This window comes from Lonchura striata, chromosome 2, assembly GCF_046129695.1.
Source record: "Lonchura striata isolate bLonStr1 chromosome 2, bLonStr1.mat, whole genome shotgun sequence".
Taxonomy (NCBI): Eukaryota; Metazoa; Chordata; class Aves; order Passeriformes; family Estrildidae; genus Lonchura; species Lonchura striata.
The window spans coordinates 32609089-32626624 of record NC_134604.1 but is presented as its reverse complement, the minus strand read 5'-3'; the positions used below and the strand labels follow the sequence as shown (position 1 = coordinate 32626624).

Below are 17536 nucleotides of genomic sequence, written 5' to 3'. Positions count from 1 at the left end.
TCCAAGACAGCTAGTCCTTTTTTTATTCTTAAAATGTTAATATTTGTCTGGAGGATGCTGCTGAAGCTTTCTAAGGTGAAGACAGATTTTGGGGCAGAGACTCCCAAATGTCTTCTAAACATTTGAGCCTCTTTTGGGCAGCAGTGCCTGGAATGCATGGGATACTGTCTGGTAGGATGGATTTAATTTGAAAAGACAACATTCTCACCAGGTTACACCTAGTATTTTTCATTGCAAAAACAGAGGGTCATTTTTCCTATCCTGGTTCATTGAGCCTTGTATGGTCTATTATCTTGTGAAATGGTCAGGTCACTAAAAGAATTTTAGTAAAAGAATTTTACCTGCTTGCTTCAGTGTCAGCTTGCCAGAGGGAAAGCAGTGGGAAACCAGAGGTCAAACTCTTCCCCTGCACACCTCATCTGTACTGTAATGAAGATCATAACTCACTAGATAGCTGCATGTTGTCTCTAAACATCATGTGTGCCACATTCAAGATGGTTCTTTCTCAGCTAATTATGTTTCAAAGTATCTTAACTGTATTTCCTTAACCAGATTGCTATGAGTGCATGAGAGGCCCTCTGGAACATTTTCAGGTATCTTTAATGAGATAGAAGGGAAAATGCAATAACTAAGTTTTGCATTTAGAGGTTTAGTGCTTCCAAAGGTTTCTAGCACAGGGTTGCAAAGCTCAATAAAGCACATGTTCTTGTTTCCCAAAGTAACTACTCTGTTGTTAAATTAAGCTGACCTGTGAACAAGCATAAAGAAGCTTTTTTTCTTGTAAAAAAACAGTGTGATCAATATATTTCCACTGCCCCAAATTGTGACTGCATAAACAACACAAATCAGCATGCTCATGGGTAGAATGCACATTCTGCAGTTGTTACAAACTACTGCCCTTTGTCTGACTTGGTGCTAAACCAGCATGATATATGGGGGACCGTGTTGTCAGAAAGCATTGATTGGGCTTGAAGCCCTCAGAACCACTAAATGTGGCAAATTTTGTGGTTTTTGATGATTGTAAACAGGATTTTGTGACCAAATTCCACTTGGAGTCACCATGTTCTTCTATATTTAGTTGCATTAGGAAGAACTCTTTTTTTTTTTTCCATCCCAGTCCTGAATTACAAAGCATGAGCTGGCCAGTCAGCTGGACATTGACAGGGATGATCTGTGCTGGTAACATGATTATGATCTGTAAAATGAACCCTCTTTCATCAAATCTGTGACTTGAAACAGGCTGTTCCTGAATTTATGATAACAGAGATTTTGGGGACTGTTGATGGTATTTCTTTTTAACCCACACCCTGGAGAATAGATTTTAAATTATCTGTAACCGGAGCTTTTGTATGTCATGACAAAAATAATACCAGTAGGAATTTGTTTCCTGTCACCTTGAGTTTATCCAAAGGTAAGAGCAGTGGGCTTAGATCTCATCTGGAAGGGTGGAGGGGGGAAAGCTTGACCTACACCCTTTAGAGCTGTGGATCAGTACTGCTCCATTCTGTTTCAGCAAAATAAAATACTCCATGGGAGAGTTGTATCATTTTTGGTGAAAGGCAAATAAGAGGAGTTTGTAAAATAAGAGAAGTGGACTCAGATATTCACCTGGAGTTCTTTAATCCATCAATCTGTTATGCAGAAGATGAACAAATCAAATACACATTTGTGCTCATGCAACTAAGTCAGTAAAAGGTACAGCTGGCCCCAGATCTCTGTCATTTATTAACAGAGAGTGAGATGCAAAATATGTCTCTTTTATAAAAATAGATAGATGGAAAATTCCAGTGCAAAGACATGAGTGAAGCCATGCTTTGGAGGGAACAGAAAAACCTGATGTAGCTCAAACTTGCTAAGCACAATAAACGTCCTTAAGCATGAGGTACTATTTATACTGGAAAAGGGCGATAAGTGAATCACTTCTGATTACAGTCAAACATATGTTCTACAAATGCAGCTGCTATTTCAAACTCCACACTTAGCTCAATTTATAGCTGCTTCCAAATTCTGCAGTCTGTGAGTTACGATATAATGGCTGTTTATGGGAACATTCTCTCTCCAGAGAATTTGTTTGCATTCTATCTGAATAGCTATTTTTTGTTTACCTTCTTTTTCTGAGCCCTGGGGTGTAACTTGCTTTTCTTTACCAGTCAACAGCACTGATAATGATTCTTCTCAAGAGTTTGCCTGAATTAAAGAGAAGCAAACATGCACAAAGCCATGCTAAGTATAGCACAACCTCATCATTAGTCATGAAAAGCACATAGCATTTATTAGCAGTAACATTTAAAAATTATTTCACTACTGAGTGGAATATTCACCCTCAGAACAAACATATTCTTTCCTGGAAAGGATATAGTGACATTTTCTTCCCTTAAAGTTTTGTGTCTGTTTTCTCCTACATCTTGGTGCATAACAAGATCCTGATTCTGCCATATGCCTGTCTCCCTCAATACCTTAGTGTACAAAATGAGCCAAGCCCTGCAATTTTTTTTTTTTAATGGCCTCATTTTTCTTTCCTAAATGACCACTGAATAGAGTGTTCAGTATTGTTAGAGGAGAAGAATACCAGAGTTAAGGCAGATGATAAACAAGATTTTAGCTGTAGCCTAATGGCATTCTCATATCTGGACATGTGTGTAGCACAGTGGTATTTCTTATGTGGCAAAAAGACTATTATGAAACATCTTAATGGACTCCAGAAAGAATCACTCATGGAGTTCTTCATCTGCTTTTAGGCTTGATAGCCCTTAAATATCTAACCGTGTCCAGTTACAATGATGAGATTGAAACTGTATATAAATAATAAGAGAGACTTAGTCTATACAGTTGTTAAAGGCTGGGAGGAGTTGATGGGAGGAGTGTTTGTTTCTGCACAGTGGTAAAGAAATAAAAGAAGTAGTTGCAAAAAGTTTGATCTGAAAGAATTCGTACTAACAAGAAATCCAGGATTTAGAAGGGGGAGAATAAAAGTATCTTGATGTGTTCAGGGGAAAAAAAAAAAACCAGCAAGATAACAACGGAGAAAAAGATTTTGCTACAAGAGTCTGTGATTAGAATGATTCACTGGTCCTTTCCAGTTTTAATCTCCTATTATGCACTTCAAATACAGGTCATGCCAAGACTTAGGCTAGTAGCTTCTTGGGAGCAGGCAGCTTTGCATCAATTTACATGTACTTCGAGTCACCAAGCATTTGTACTTCAGTACTTAGAACTTTTTATCTGGATTGTTGAGTATAAATGGCTGATCAAGTTCACTGGCAGCAAATATCTGCAGTCAATCGTATTTATTCCCAGGAATAAAAGGTGAGGTGTAAAGGCTGGTGTGGAGTCTGTATACAAGGTTGGTGGAAGTGAGAAATATTGCCTTCAGCCATGGACTGTGGAAAATAAGTCTAGGAACTTCTGATACTTCACAGACTAATGAAGAAGTTATGAAGAAGACTCCTCTGGGCAGTTTTATTTTCACCCCATCCTGTAGAACTTGGTGCCTCTGTGCATAATTCCCATGTATTTTGAAACATTTAACTTCCATTCTGCACCTACATGCTGATGGACACAAACATGCAGGGTACAAGAAGTGCTAACATGAGGCTCTCCCAATAACAGTCTCATACATTAATTAGTACAGGCAGTCACAGATAGTCTCTGCAAGAAGGGCTGATTGCTGATAAATATCCAGATCAAGCTCACAGTGTTATTCACTTGGGAATAACACAAGGAATGTTTTCCCTGTGAATTCAGAAGAAAAATGAGCTATAGGGGAGGGCTGTATCTAATAATATATCTAATAATATTCTTTTCTCCTCATCCTCTGGGCATTCCCCTCAGTCTTTTCATGCTCCATCTCCTACTTGCGGGATTTTCCCACTGATGGGAATTTGGACCCCAACCCGCTAAAAGCCATGCTTTTGAAGCAGTAGTGTTTGAAAAGTGTGAAAAGATGGTCTTTATTGCTTGCCACCTTCATAGAGGTCCTGTAGGGCTATTACATTTAAAAACCTGATTGCATTCCTCTGCTTGTAACTCCTGTGAACTGTTATTAATATGTATTTTAGAAAGCAGTAAATAAAATGTGAATGAAGAAGAAGGTTCTCTGCCTGACATATTTATTGAGAAAAAAGCACGAGTGATGCTTGCTGCACCTACAGCTTTCCGTTTTTCTAACCACTGCCTCCTTGTAATGCTTACCTCGAGCTCTCAGTGGCTGGGAATTGCAAGAAGGTTCCAAGCTGTAGAAACCTTGAATGAACAAGGCTTTGTAAATAAACAAAACCATTTAAAATTCATTAGTCCATTTATGTTTCAAACAATTATAAATGCGCAAGAGGATTTGTTTTTCCAGTGAGGACCCTTAAACCCTGATGCATTACTGCTTGTTAGACTTGTCTCTAGTTCCTGAGCTTGAGCAAATAATACACTGCTGCTGTACAGGAAAATAAAAATTGAACATGTTAACCGCACGATTCCATGCAGCTCCTACAAGATAGTATTCTTAGCTAGATGGAGGTTTGCTGTAAGGAAGCTAAAAAGGCATCAGCCTTGTATGCATCAACTCTCCAGGCTGGCAGGAAGGTATTTTTAAAAATTAAGCCTATTCCTCTGAAAGAGCACTTTGTACCTGGAAGCCGAGTCGGACACCAGCAACACAGGTTGGAGGTGGCACCTCCCTGGAGCGGAGCTGGTTCTTCAGAGCAGCTTCTGCCCAGGGCAGGTCGGGTGGCCTCACGGCACCAACCAACTCCTCGCTCACCCACACTCACTCCCAGGCAGGGCTCCACCCGAGCTTCCCCGCAGCACCCGCAGGTGCTGGGTTTCTAAAAGTAAATGGCAATAGCCCGCCACAGCAGCAGGTCAGCTCAAGCTGGGTGTCTGCGCAGAGGGATGCTCAACAAAGAAGTCCCTGAGCTTTTAGACCCTCAGTCCATTCTTCTCGCGCCTCTTGCTCCAGCTCTGATTTTTGGTGGCGTTCTCTCATTCTGTGTTCGTGCGGGCTCATCACTGACCCGTTTCTGCGCCGGTGCCCCGCCACCCTCACGGCACAGGACTCCTGGCACCCAGCCTGCCTCCCCTCCCTGCCGCCCCCGCGCGCTCCGGCGCCTCACGGAGCCCCGCCCTCCCCGCGCACGCGCGGCCCGCCCGCGGCGCCGCCAGCGCGGCCGGCGCGCGCGCTTCAAACCGGCGCGGCGGGCGCGGCGCATGCGCGGGGCGGCGCCGGCGCGGGGCGGGGGGCGCGCGCGCCATGGCGGCGGGCGGGCGCGGCTGGTTCCGCGCGCTGGCGCTCGGCGTCTCCTTCCTCAAGTGCCTCCTCATCCCCGCCTAGTAAGGAGCTTCCCTCTGCACCGCACGGGACGGGGCCGGGCGGGTGGTGTAGGGCTGCCGCCAACCCCCGAGGGCGGCCGGGCGCGGGCAGCGTGGCGCCGCGCTCCTGAGGGAGGCCCTGAAGGTCCATGTGGCTCCCGGGTTCGTGAGGGAAGCGAGGCGGCGCTGCCTCCGCCCCGTGGCACAGCTTTCCTTTCCTCTTTGGAAGCCCTTCTTGCTCGTTCCGGCTGGCTGCTGTTCGGGAAGACTGAAACAATAATGCTCTATAATTTTAAGTTTTTGTACTGAGAAAACCCCCTAACAAATTCCTAATAAACTTCAGTTAGAACTTGGAATTTTGCATTAATTGTCCGGAAAAGCCAAGCTATAAATAGTTTTTGCCCTGTAAGCACCTGTATTAGTGGCTTTTTACATGGTCAGTCATAGGACAAGGAGGAATGGTTTTAAACTAAATAAAATGGGAGATTTAGATCAGACGTCAGGAGAAAAATCTTTCCTGTGAGCTTGGTGAGGCACTGGTACAGGCTGCCCAGACAATCTGCATACCCTGTCTCTGGAAGTGTTCTAGGCCAGGTTGGATGGAGCTTTGAGAAACCTGGTCTAGTGGAAGGGTGGTTGATATGAGATGGTCTTTAGGGTCTCTTCCAACCCAAACCATTCTATGATACATCTTTAGCATAAAGTTCTTGAGAAGCATTGTTACTGTTTCTGTTACTTGATTGCTGTGGTGTCCTAGAACTGATAAATTGAGTGGCTTCCTTCTAATCTGCATGTGGTGATGTGCTCTGAATTTTCTCCCTCCTTAGTGCATGCATACATCTGACTCTTAACATGAACCTTCTCTAGTTACTCCACAGATTTCGAAGTCCATAGGAACTGGCTTGCCATCACCCACAACTTGCCCCTCTCTCAGTGGTACTACGAGGTAAGGACACATTTGGGGTGGTTTTTAGCTGTGTATGAATTACAAGCACGTTGGGTATGACAGACCTTGTGAATGGTGGAAGATGTGGTTGGCAGCTGTCATTAGTGGGACAAAAAGGTGCCAGTCACAATTTGCTGGCCTTGTGTAGCATTTAGATAGAAAATGAAAGTTAGTTGGCGAAGCTGCAAGTACTTATGAAGGCAAAATGGGAAAAGCAATTAAGGCACTTGGGTTATTGGAAATGCTGTGTAGCACCAGGGCAAGTTGAATTGTACTCTTAAATTGCTGATGTCTGTGTTCTTCTCATTGGTGATACACAGTTACCAGAATAAAGAGTGAGTCATGCTGATGGGTATATACATCTTTCCATTATGAAATCAATTACTGTATTTAAATTTTGAGCCTTTGCTGGTGTGCTAGTAGCATGCATTGATTTTTATCTAGACGAATCACCTTTAGGTTTGTCGTGACTCAGCCTACCTAATTGGGTTTTAATCTGTCCCCTGGTATCTGCTGGAGTACAGGGATAGATGGATACTGTAGTGTCTCCTACTCCACATAAGCATCTAGAAGTAAATGATTTGTGAAGGTCAGAGCTTTGTAGGACTGATCCAAGGACTGTTTTACAAACAGATTTTTATAATGTCAGCATTAGCCCTATGCCAGAACATAGGATGCCTTTCATCAATACAGCATAAGCATTTGGGAACATGCTCACTGAAAAACATACCCCACCCCAACCTGCTCTGTACATGCCTCTTCCTCTCCTATTTCCACAGCCAAGGAGTTAATTCTTGGTAGGTCATAACAAATGTCCTTATGGGAAGAGATCACATAATGCCATTTGATATGGTTGTTTGAGAGTTAAGACTTGTTAGCTGATGAGTGAAAGTCATTTTGAGGCTGAAGCCTTTGCTGGTGTATTAGTAGTATGCATTGATTTTTATCTAGATAACTCACCTTTGGGTTTGTCATGACTCAGCCTACCTAAGGTTGATTGTGTTGGTGATCGCTCTAATAGAGACAAACACTGTCTCTGAGTTATTTTACTGAGATTATGTAATAATGACCCTATTACTGTAAAATTATTTGTAGACAACAGTTATATACTGGTTAGTGCAGGTGCACAAGATGCTCTTTAATCTTTTCCTGCTAATCAGGAAATGTCACATCTCTGCCAGTACTGCAGGAGAACAGTTTAAAGCACCACAGAGCTGGCTACAGATTGTGGAGTGATTGGAGTTACATGGAGGGTACTGAGAGAAAATGCATTAGCTGGTTTGTTGCACTGAAGGACTGCAAACAGCATGGTTTGTTATTTTGTCTTTAGGCGACCTCAGAATGGACCCTGGATTATCCACCATTTTTTGCTTGGTTTGAATATGTGCTTTCTCACATTGCCAAGTACTTTGACCCCCAGATGTTGGTCGTTGAAAACTTGAATTATGCCAGTCGTGCAACCATCATCTTCCAAAGGCTTTCTGTCATCTTTACAGATACCCTCTTCATATATGCAGTTCATGAGTAAGTCTTAATGTTCTGATTTTAGGGATAGTGGGTAGTCTTTTGTATGTGGGTTTGTTTTGTAGACACAACAAATAACTATTTGTACAAATAAGCTTGTAAATGAAGAGAAATGCCAGAGTTGCTTGAACTTGTTCAAGGAGAATCTTGAAATATTCTGCTAAACACAAGATAGCACATTTTTCTTGGAGATACAGTTGCACTACATGTGATGATTTGCAGGCACTTGGACACCAGTTGCTGTTTCATGTGTTATACTTAGGTTTGCTTATGCACTGAACTCATTTTGTAGGAGATGCAGGACAGCTGGTGTGCTCAGAACAGGTTTTTTCCTGTTACTTTTCTTATTACTCTGTTTTTTTCTAGAAGCATAAAGGAGATCTGTCACAAAATGGCAGTATTATCAAATATGCAAAATTGCTCTAGTGTTTTTGATGATAAACTGATTATTCCAAGTCTGATGTAATTAGGATTGGATGCTTTCATTGCGGCCTGACTGAAGAATTTTTTACCTTACTCCTAAAGAGTAGGGGAGGGGGAGTTGTTCTGAGAAATGTGTTGCCTACCTTAATGATTTGGTTATAAGAGTTATATCATTTTATTCTTTCTGCTCAAGACCTGGGTAGGAAGTTCTCTGATTGGAGCACTGCCTAAGCTCCTTTATTTACTTTCTTTATGCTAGCTAGCTTTGCACTGTGACTTCTTTTCCTTTTATTGTTTTGACTCACAGATGTATGAATGTGAGGCTGAAGGCTCAGGGCTGGTGTGTGCACAAGGTCATTTCACCAAGAGAGGTGGCATATGCCCTGTGCCTGGAAAAATTCAAGGCCAGGTTGGATGGTGATTTGAGCAACCCAGTCTAGTGGAAGGTGTTCTGCTCATGGCAGGGAGGTTGCACTAATAGTCTTTCAACACAGATGATCTGTAACTTTTTTATGTAATTTAAGACTGCTTTCAGGAGTCATATGAACCATATTGCTTCACACTGAGAAGTAATAAGTTGTTTTTAACCAACAGTAAAATGGCTAACTTCAGAGTAAGTGCAGCTCTTCACTCTTAAAATCAACAATGTTTTTGCTTATATGTTTGAATTAAAGCTTTTGTTTCTTCTGCTCTTGCTTAGGTGCTGCAGATGTATAAATGGAAAACGAGCTGCAAAGGATATCCTGGAAAAACCAACATTTATTCTTGCTGTTCTGCTCTTGTGGAATTTTGGGTTGTTAATTGTGGATCGTATCCTTTCAAACCGGTGTGGGTTGGTGGTGGTTTGTTTGGTTTTTTAACAACCTCTTATAGTGTGTGGCACAATCCTATATTATTATTGCTGTCATAGCAAATAACACTGCTGGGGTTGTTTCTGGGATTAGTTAAATAACTTTGTTTTCATTAGAATTACTATTTGGCAAAATGGAAGTTCATCAGTCCTTGGTCTGATTTTCCAGAAGTGGAGGAGGACCAACCAGTCTGGCAGCAATGTGCCTGTTCCTGCTGGCTGTTCCTCCTCTGCACACCTGCAGGAGTATTAGCAGAGTGGCTCCATGTTCTGGGTGTGGTTCCAAGTTTGTCCTGTGGCAAGGAAAATCTGCAAAGTGTTTTGAGACTCAGAATGTATTCAATTGGTTTAACTTTATATGGGAATTAGGAAGTCTTTCTAAAGAAGAATCATGGAATTGTAAGTGGTTTGGTTTGGACAGGACCTTAAAGATCACTTTGTTCCAACCCCCTGCCTTAGGCAGGGACACTTCCATTAGACCAGGTTGCTCAAAACCTCATTCAGCCTGACCTTGAACACTTCCAGAGATGGGGCATCCACAACTTCTCTGGGCAACCTGTGCCAGTTCCTCATCACTCTAACAATAATTTCATCCTATTATCCAATCTAAATCTCTCCTCTTTTAGTTTAAAACCATTCCTCCTTGCCCTCCATGCCCTTGTCTAAAGTCCCTATCCAGCTCTCTTAGAGCATCTTCTAAAGGAGCTACATGTTCTCCCCAACATCCTCCCTTTTTCAATCTGAAGTAACCTAAACTATCTCAGCCTGTCTCCATAGAAGAGGTGCTCCAGTCCTCCGAGGATCTTCCTGGCTTTCTCTGAATGCCCTCCAACAGGTCCATATCGTATATAAAAATAACTCTGGAAATTGCAAATCTGTCTTAGCACAGTGTGCATTTAGAAGAAGGACTTAATTTTCTCTGTCATAGTTCTTGTGTATGTTGCCTGCTTATAAGTGGTAGAAAAGTGAGGGCTATTGTCACCATCCATCAACCAATGTGTGGCAGAAACTAATAACTTAAAAATTAAATCAGATATTTAACCTTTTTTGTTTTCTATTAGAGAATTTGCACAGCACGTGTAGATTGTTGTGTTTCATTTTATCAAGGCAATATGCCAGCATTCGTGTAATTTGTGTCTGACAGTACTTACAGGTAAGGTTAAATAATGACTCGTGTCTATGTGCTGTGAATTTAAGGTTGCTTTCTTGATTTAAATTCTATTTTAATTTTAATTCTCAAAACTTAGTCTTCTCCAGAACACATAGTAGTAAAGAAAGCCTGCTTTATTCCTTGACTCGGGTTCAGATATTCACTTCCAGTACAATGGCTTCCTCTTTGGCCTGATGCTTCTCTCTGTTGCTCGGCTGTGTCAGGTAAACCCAAGTGACTCTTGTCTATTTGGTGCCGTGTGTATTTTGGGTGCATTAATTCAATTCACAGTGCTGCTCATGTTGTGGGTAAGGATAGTGGCTTCATGTTGAGCTGTATGAAGCTGGATGTCTAATTATTGAATTTGTGGGGAAGAAAAAAACTTGAAACTCACCATAATTGCTTACTGATGCTGCAGCATTGCAGTTCCCCATAAGAAAGCTATAATCAGTGTTACCCCTGAGCAATGTGGCATCATTTCTTGGCATTTTCTTCCAAATCACCAGGCCTTAGAAAACATACTTCTGAAGCTGTGAAGAGGTGACTGTGTGACAGGATAGTTCCTGTGTCCATACCTGTTACATGTAACACTACTGAATTTGTAATTTGAAGTATATCTGAAGAATATATAAGTATTTTAATACTTATAAGAAATGTCCCATCATCTTAGGAGTACAACCAAGGATCATTAAAAGTGACTACAAAGAGAAAAGCTTAGGTTTTATTTTGTTTTCTTTCAGAAAAGGTATTTGGAGGGTGCTCTTCTTTTTGCTGTTCTTCTGCATTTCAAACACATCTACGTATATGTGGCCCCAGCGTATGGCGTTTATTTGTTACGATCCTACTGCTTTACTGCAAATAATGCAGGTAAGATGGGATTTTCCTCACTTTTGGGGGAGGTTGTGTTAATCACTGGAACTAGGGGAGCACTCAAGACCTGCAGATAGAATTGGAACAAAATAGCTCAAACAAAAATTCTGCTTGAGAGCAGAATTGCTAGGATCTTGAAGGATCTTTGAAATAGATTTGTTTTGTACAATTCCAGTTCCTGCAAGAATTCTTTGTTAAGAAAAATCAACATGAACAAGCTGCAGGTAGCACATGGAAGCCATAAGAACTATTCAGGATATGGAACAATTAGACAGTATTAGAAACTATTTCAAAGACCTTCTTTGAGTTTCTCCCCACTTTTTAGCACTGAAACATGCCTGATACTCCCTACGTGAATAGGGAATGTAAATTTGGAAAATATTAAAAGCTTGTATAATGCAGGAACTGCAATGTGGGCAAAAGAAATGCCAGCAGTTGAAGGAAGAAACTGAATATACTGACATAAAAGGCTGTGTGCCTCTTTTAGAGAGGTGCTAGCCTTATCAATGGAGAATGCTTTGTCTCCCTTTGTGCTTCCCACAGCAGCTGTTTCCTTAAACTTTGTTTCTTGTAGATGGATCCCTGAAGTGGAGAAGTTTCAGCTTTCTTCATGTAACTCTTCTGGGACTGATTGTCTGTCTTGTTTCTGCTCTTTCACTGGGACCCTTCCTAGTATTGGTAATAACCCCTTTCACATGTTATTCCCCTGAACAGTTAGAAAATTTTGTTATAAAAATATAAACCCTGTCTCATCTAAATTGGCCATTTCTTTGATCTTGTTTTCTGTAGGGTCAGCTGCCTCAAGTAATTTCACGGCTCTTCCCTTTCAAGCGAGGTCTCTGCCATGCCTATTGGGCCCCCAACTTCTGGGCTTTGTATAATGCCATGGATAAAGCACTGACAATTCTTGGTCAGTATGTTAATCTTGCTTTTTGGTGCCTGTTTGCAGATAGAGTGCTCTCTCGACTTTAGTCTTCCCCATTTGAAATGTAGGCAGTAAATTATGTTTTCAGATTGCCATAAATTGTATGGTTGTCCACATAATCCAGTGCATCAGCAGTAGGTCAGAGGTCAATCACTTTCCTCTGCCATCCTTCAAAAAAAGAAAAAACTTGGCCATGTACTTAGTTCAGCTACTTAGTTTTCTTTATTAGCATTTATCAGTTTGTGCTTTTTTATGTTTTATTTTTAGGGTTAAAGTGCAATTTTCTTGATGGCACAAAAATCCCTAAAGCCTCCATGACAGGAGGGCTGGTTCAAGAGTTTCAGCACACTGTCCTCCCTTCAGTGACTCCACTGGCAACATTAATCTGTACTTTCATAGCTATATTGGTAAGAGCAACTAATATTTTTTGAATATTTTTTTGTTTTGTCCCTAGTATGTTTTAATTGATAGTATGCACTTCATATGAATTTTGATTATAGGGCAACAGATACATTGTTACTAATACATAGTGACTGATAAAATGTGTTTAGTGGCTTAGATTGGCAGACAGTTTTTGCATGCAGCACAAATAGTGGGGGGTTGGCTGTGGTCTTTCAGTATGCTTTTCCCTCCTGGTATTTCAACAAAAATCCTTCAGTCTCTTCTCATACATCCAAATGGATTGATTTCCTCCAGTGCAGTATAACGCTTGTGCCACACACGCACAACCTGGGTGCAGTGATGTTTAGTAGCATTGAGAAATCTCTTTGGACAATGGCTTGTCTTCAGGATTGCCAGACTTATCACTGAAGTCCTGTTTTTGCCTGTTGTTTCTAGCCCTCTGTTTTCTGTCTTTGGTTTAAACCTCAAGGGCCCCGAGGCTTTCTACAGTGCCTTGTTCTTTGTGCATTGAGCTCCTTCATGTTTGGCTGGCATGTGCACGAGAAAGCAATACTCCTTGCTATTCTGCCTTTAAGGTAAGCAAATTTGGTACAAAGTAGTTGGCCAAACTGAACCTGCAGCCACATGTTGAAGAATCCTCAAAGGGAATCACTTTGTTTTCAGTAAATTTCAGAAGAGGATCTCTTCCATAGAATGCCTTAAGCTGTAACAGTGTAGTGCACTTAAAGTAAATTAATTTCAGGCACAGTTCAAACCTCAATGGGTGCTGTGGTTCACATTTTAAACTGCTGGATAAATTGCTCATGAGCCAGCTGAGGAGAGGGATCTTCTGCACTGTGCTTGACCAGAACAATACACAGGTTCTTCCAAAAGAGCTTCATGCCTGCCTGGGGTAGAACTGAAGCTTTAGTTCATAAGCTGCCTGACCAGTATTGCTACAAACTGTATTCTCCTTCCTCAGAGATTTAGTGATGTTCAAGCTCTTGATTTGTGCTGGGCCTTGCTGATAGTTTTGTTCAGTGGGTGTCTTGTTTTTTGAGGGAGGGTTTCCTGGCTGATTTTTCTCCTGTGTTTTTATCTCTGAGGCCAAATGGTTTGGAAGCAGGAGACTTCATCACAGGTCCAGTGTTAGCAGGGATGGGGCTACTATGAAACTGTTTGACTTGTTCTTGAGTCTTCAGTCAATTGTATAGTCTTCGGCTGAAATTAGGTTTCTTTGATAAAAGAAAAAAGCATAACAAATTATTGTTGTTTTTAGCTTATTGTCTATTCAGAGAGCCAAGGATGCTGGCATCTACTTGATTCTGGCAACAACAGGGCATTTCTCACTTTTTCCATTGTTGTTCACAGCACCAGGTAAGATGTTCTTCTATTAGTTATTTTTTATACAGTTTGCAACATTGAGCTCAATAGTCTTGATTGATTTGGTTGTCATTTTGCTTTAGTCATTTCCCAGTTGTTTGTGTTTTCTTTAGGAAAGGAAAATCTTATTTGTAGTGCTTTCTCAAATAGTAATTATAATTTATGTGTTCAGTATGTTTATATATAGTTGAAGCAAGTGTATTGCAAATGCTTGGTGTTTGCTTTAGTAAATGTTTGTACTTATTTTTAGGTATCCTAAGCAGTAAAACGTGTAGGTCTGGAGAAAATAAAGCCAGATAATTCAAATGTGACTAGTAAGATTTAAAGACACTACAATATATATATGGCAAAAGCTTTTTATAGTTAATTTTAAAAATACATAATGTTTTTTGTTTTTCAGAACTTCCAATTAAAATACTGCTTATGCTGTTGTTTACTGTATATAGCTTCTCGTCATTGAAATCTCTGTTCAGGTAATTAAAGAAATTTGATCTTAACGCCAGGAACAACGTTTCTTCTGGTGTTGGGAACAGCCATTGTCATAAGGGACAAACAGCACAGAAAACTGATGCTGAAGAGTCAAATTAAGATATTACTAGTCAAAAGATGCTGCTGCCTCTGTTCTCAGGAGGCAATGCTTAAATTAGGATAATTGCAGCACATCCTGGTTATTGTGACAGCTGCCCAGTTAGTCCCAGGAGGCTGTAGATCCCCACCTGCCTCATGCTTTCTTAAAGCATAGAGTTGTGGTGCTGTAACCTCTGAGGATTTCATTTGGTATTCTAGCATTTACAACAGTGATTTGTCTGCTGATTGTTTCTCTTATTGTACTGTGGATTTTTTCAGTAGTAGTTAGTATTTTAATGTGTGGAAAGGACGGGTTGTAAATAACATTCATTTGCAAGCTGTAATTGGTCAACAAAACCACAAGTATTTGGTTGGCAGAACACAGAATTGCCAAAGTCACCCTGTGTAGTTCCACAGCCTGTGGATCTCTTACTGCTTGGCCAAAGATAGTGCTTATCATTATAACCCCTGCAGTCCCCACTTCTCTCTTTCCCAAACTTTTCAGGGAAAACCCGAGCTGTAATGAAGTGCTGTAAACATGTATTCAGTACTTCAGACACCTGCTTTTGTAGGTGATTTTCTTTAAGAATTCAGTCATTCTGTCTCAAGAGCTCTAGCTAAAAAACTCATAGGAGCTTAGTTTTTGTTAAGAGAGGGAGCTTTTGCAAGTTTCTGGGTTTTTAAGTTGCCATGAAAATTCACTTTAAAACATGAAATTCCCTTTAAACTACCTGCAATAAACTCCTGCCATCAGTGTCCTTTGCAAGAGAGATAGATCACAGAAAAGTCCATCCTACAGAAAGCTTGGGGAAGAGGTTAAAAAAATCTGACATTTCCATTCTTTGGCTCTAGAACAACTTTGGTGGAACAAGTCTTTGTATGAAGGGCTGTTCAGTTGTTCACTGAAACCCAGTGAGGTGAAGCGGAACAATTGATGAGGTTTCTCCTTAGGCTTCCAAGGCATCCTGGAACTTGATAAGGACATTGAGCTGTACTCTTGGTTATCACACTGCTTTTTTCCTACTGAAACTCTTAACTTGCTATTTAAGCCATTATTGCAGTCTAATGGGAGATTCTCTTTGCATTGAGATAGCTGAAATACATAATAGTTATTTTTAGTTAACATATATTTTAACAGTACCTCTTTTTTTATTTCTCTGGCAGGAGAGAGAAACCTCTACTTAACTGGCTTGAAACAATCTACCTCATCCAACTAGTGCCCTTGGAAATCTTCTGTGAAATCATATTTCCCCTGACCCCCTGGAAACGGCACTTCCCCTTTGTCCCCCTGTTGCTGACCTCAGTGTACTGTGCTCTGGGAATCACATACGTTTGGCTGAAACTCTACGTCTCTGTCTTGACTGAGAGAATTCCTGTCAGACAAAAGGCTGAGTAAAGCCACAGTGCTGGGACCAGTCCCAGGACACCCCTTGGAGGGGATTCCTGGCACGGTGAGGGGTTGTCACAAGGCCATCCAAGACGAGACACGGTGTACGTGTGCCAATGCCACGTGGGCGATCTTCTTCCAACACCCAACACTCCTGTGCTGCCCAGCGAGGATACCTCTGATCAGAAGCTTTGTCACAGTGACGGGAGGGCTGCGGGTAAACTGAAGCTTAAGGTCCAGACTTCTGGCCTGAGGAAAACCTGCCTGATTCTCCTGTTATGGTTCGTATTTGAATAGAAGTTGCTGCGGCGAATTACAAGGGATGATTGCTGTGTAGGAGAGCATTGTAACTGTGTTCTATGGAATTTGTAAATTAAAAAGTTGGTATTTTTTGTCTGAGTATTTCTTGCCTTGTTTCTGTTCCTGTCTAAACCCTGCTTTTGAGGGACACACACACACAACTAAGTGTGTAGCTGGAAACTTGTCCTGAGGTGCTTTGTCAAACGCTTGCACACTCAAATATCAGATTTTAATATGTCCATGTCATATTGATCTCCTTGTTTCATAGATACTTTGCAAATAGGCTTTCATATTCTTCTAGTACCTCTTTTTTTGTAGACCGGATGACCAAATTGAGGCATGCTACTAAAATTAAGAAGTATTTTAATGCTATTAAACATACCCGATAATGTGGCTGCATTAGCTGTATTTGTAATTCATGTAAAATTCTATAATTCTTAACAAAATATCAGGTGTCCATGTTCCTGTAATGACTTAAGGAAAAGGTAGATTGTTTTCTCCCTCTGTGGAATAATGTTCCTCAAAGAATAGCAGTTATTTCTGCAGTAAATAATTATACCTTTTAAACTCTACATAACCATCCCTAGAAGATGTTGCTGTGATGTTGGGGTCTGATTTGGACTCCAGTGCTGACCTAAAAATGGGAGGAGAGAGAGATGGATTTTTTATTACTACTATTACTATTTTTGGCAGTAGTTTCTGAACTTTCTTCTATGTTAGGTGAAGTATGGGACCCCTTCATCAAGGATAGCCAAGGGGATTGTTATGCTGTTTTAGTTCTTTGAATATTTAGGGTGTTTAAAATAGTGGTACTTGTTAGGGCAACAGGTAAATTAATCACTGTGGATGTTTCTGTAACCAAATTCTTTGTACATTTGAAGTTTTCACTGCCGGTGATTTTATATTCAAGACATTCTCACTCTGGTTTTCATTATTTTCTCACAGTTTCTGCTTTTTTACACTATCAAGGGCTTTGCCATGTTGTTTTAGCTGCTGTGGCTGCCAGTGGTGCCACAATGCTTCTTGCACCTGTATTTTATCTCAGCTCCAAGCCTCAAAGCTCTGCTCAGGGCTAGGCATCCACAGTGCTTGTGTTTATCTGTCTACTGGGCTGTCCTGTGTAGGGAAATGGTGATATGTAAGAATATGCTCTTCTCCAGCCGTGCCTTTGCACATCCTGAAATCCTCCAAGAGGCTGCACAGCAAAGCTGTGGGTGTGCCAGCCCTGGAAGTGTTCAAAGCGGGCTTGGATGGAGCAACCTGCTCTAGTGGCAGTTCTCCCTGCCTATGGCAGGGTGTTGAGAGTGGATGACCATTTAGGTCCCTTCCAACCCAAACCATTCTGTGATTCTCTGAAGTTAAACCTGTGACTGGAAGTGGCTGTACATCATTATTGTATGATCCCAGGTTCAACTGAAGCATTTCTCACTGCAGAGCAGCAACTGCCCAACCTCCTCCTGTGTGGATGTCTGGAAAATCCACAAACCCCAGAGGTTTATGCCTAAAAAGGAGGCAGAGGAGTCCTTCAG

At 41.2% G+C, this 17536-nt stretch overlaps 1 protein-coding gene across 2 annotated transcripts; it reads left to right on the top strand.

Moving 5' to 3' along the window:
- Positions 1–5219: 5219 nt before the first annotated feature.
- On the top strand, positions 5220–15846 carry ALG8 (ALG8 alpha-1,3-glucosyltransferase). 2 transcript variants are annotated; one of them, XM_021533858.2, is made up of 13 exons: positions 5220–5322; positions 6169–6247; positions 7578–7771; positions 8895–9004; positions 10351–10418; positions 10935–11061; positions 11639–11742; positions 11854–11974; positions 12257–12396; positions 12827–12966; positions 13650–13747; positions 14154–14226; positions 15485–15846. In XM_021533858.2, exons 1-13 carry the CDS (start codon positions 5243–5245, stop codon positions 15714–15716), a joined length of 1566 nt encoding a protein of 521 aa, XP_021389533.2. In that variant the 5' UTR covers positions 5220–5242; the 3' UTR covers positions 15717–15846. The 2 variants fall into 2 exon arrangements, with proteins under 2 accessions (XP_021389533.2, XP_077637428.1); XM_077781302.1 differs by having other exon boundaries at positions 11854–11978; positions 12299–12396; positions 12861–12966.
- Positions 15847–17536: the final 1690 nt, after the last annotated feature.

What these genes read in the sequence shown, in the direction of transcription:
- ALG8 (XM_021533858.2), top strand. Translation starts at nt 5,243, where the DNA reads ATGGCGGCGGGCGGGCGCGGCTGGTTCCGCGCGCTGGCGCTCGGCGTC. An exon ending in CTGTTGCTCGGCTGTGTCAG is followed by an intron (nt 10,419 to 10,934) that starts GTAAACCCAAGT and finishes GTTTTCTTTCAG; the next exon opens with AAAAGGTATTTGGAGGGTGC. An exon ending in GTACTTTCATAGCTATATTG is followed by an intron (nt 12,397 to 12,826) that starts GTAAGAGCAACT and finishes TGTTGTTTCTAG; the next exon opens with CCCTCTGTTTTCTGTCTTTG.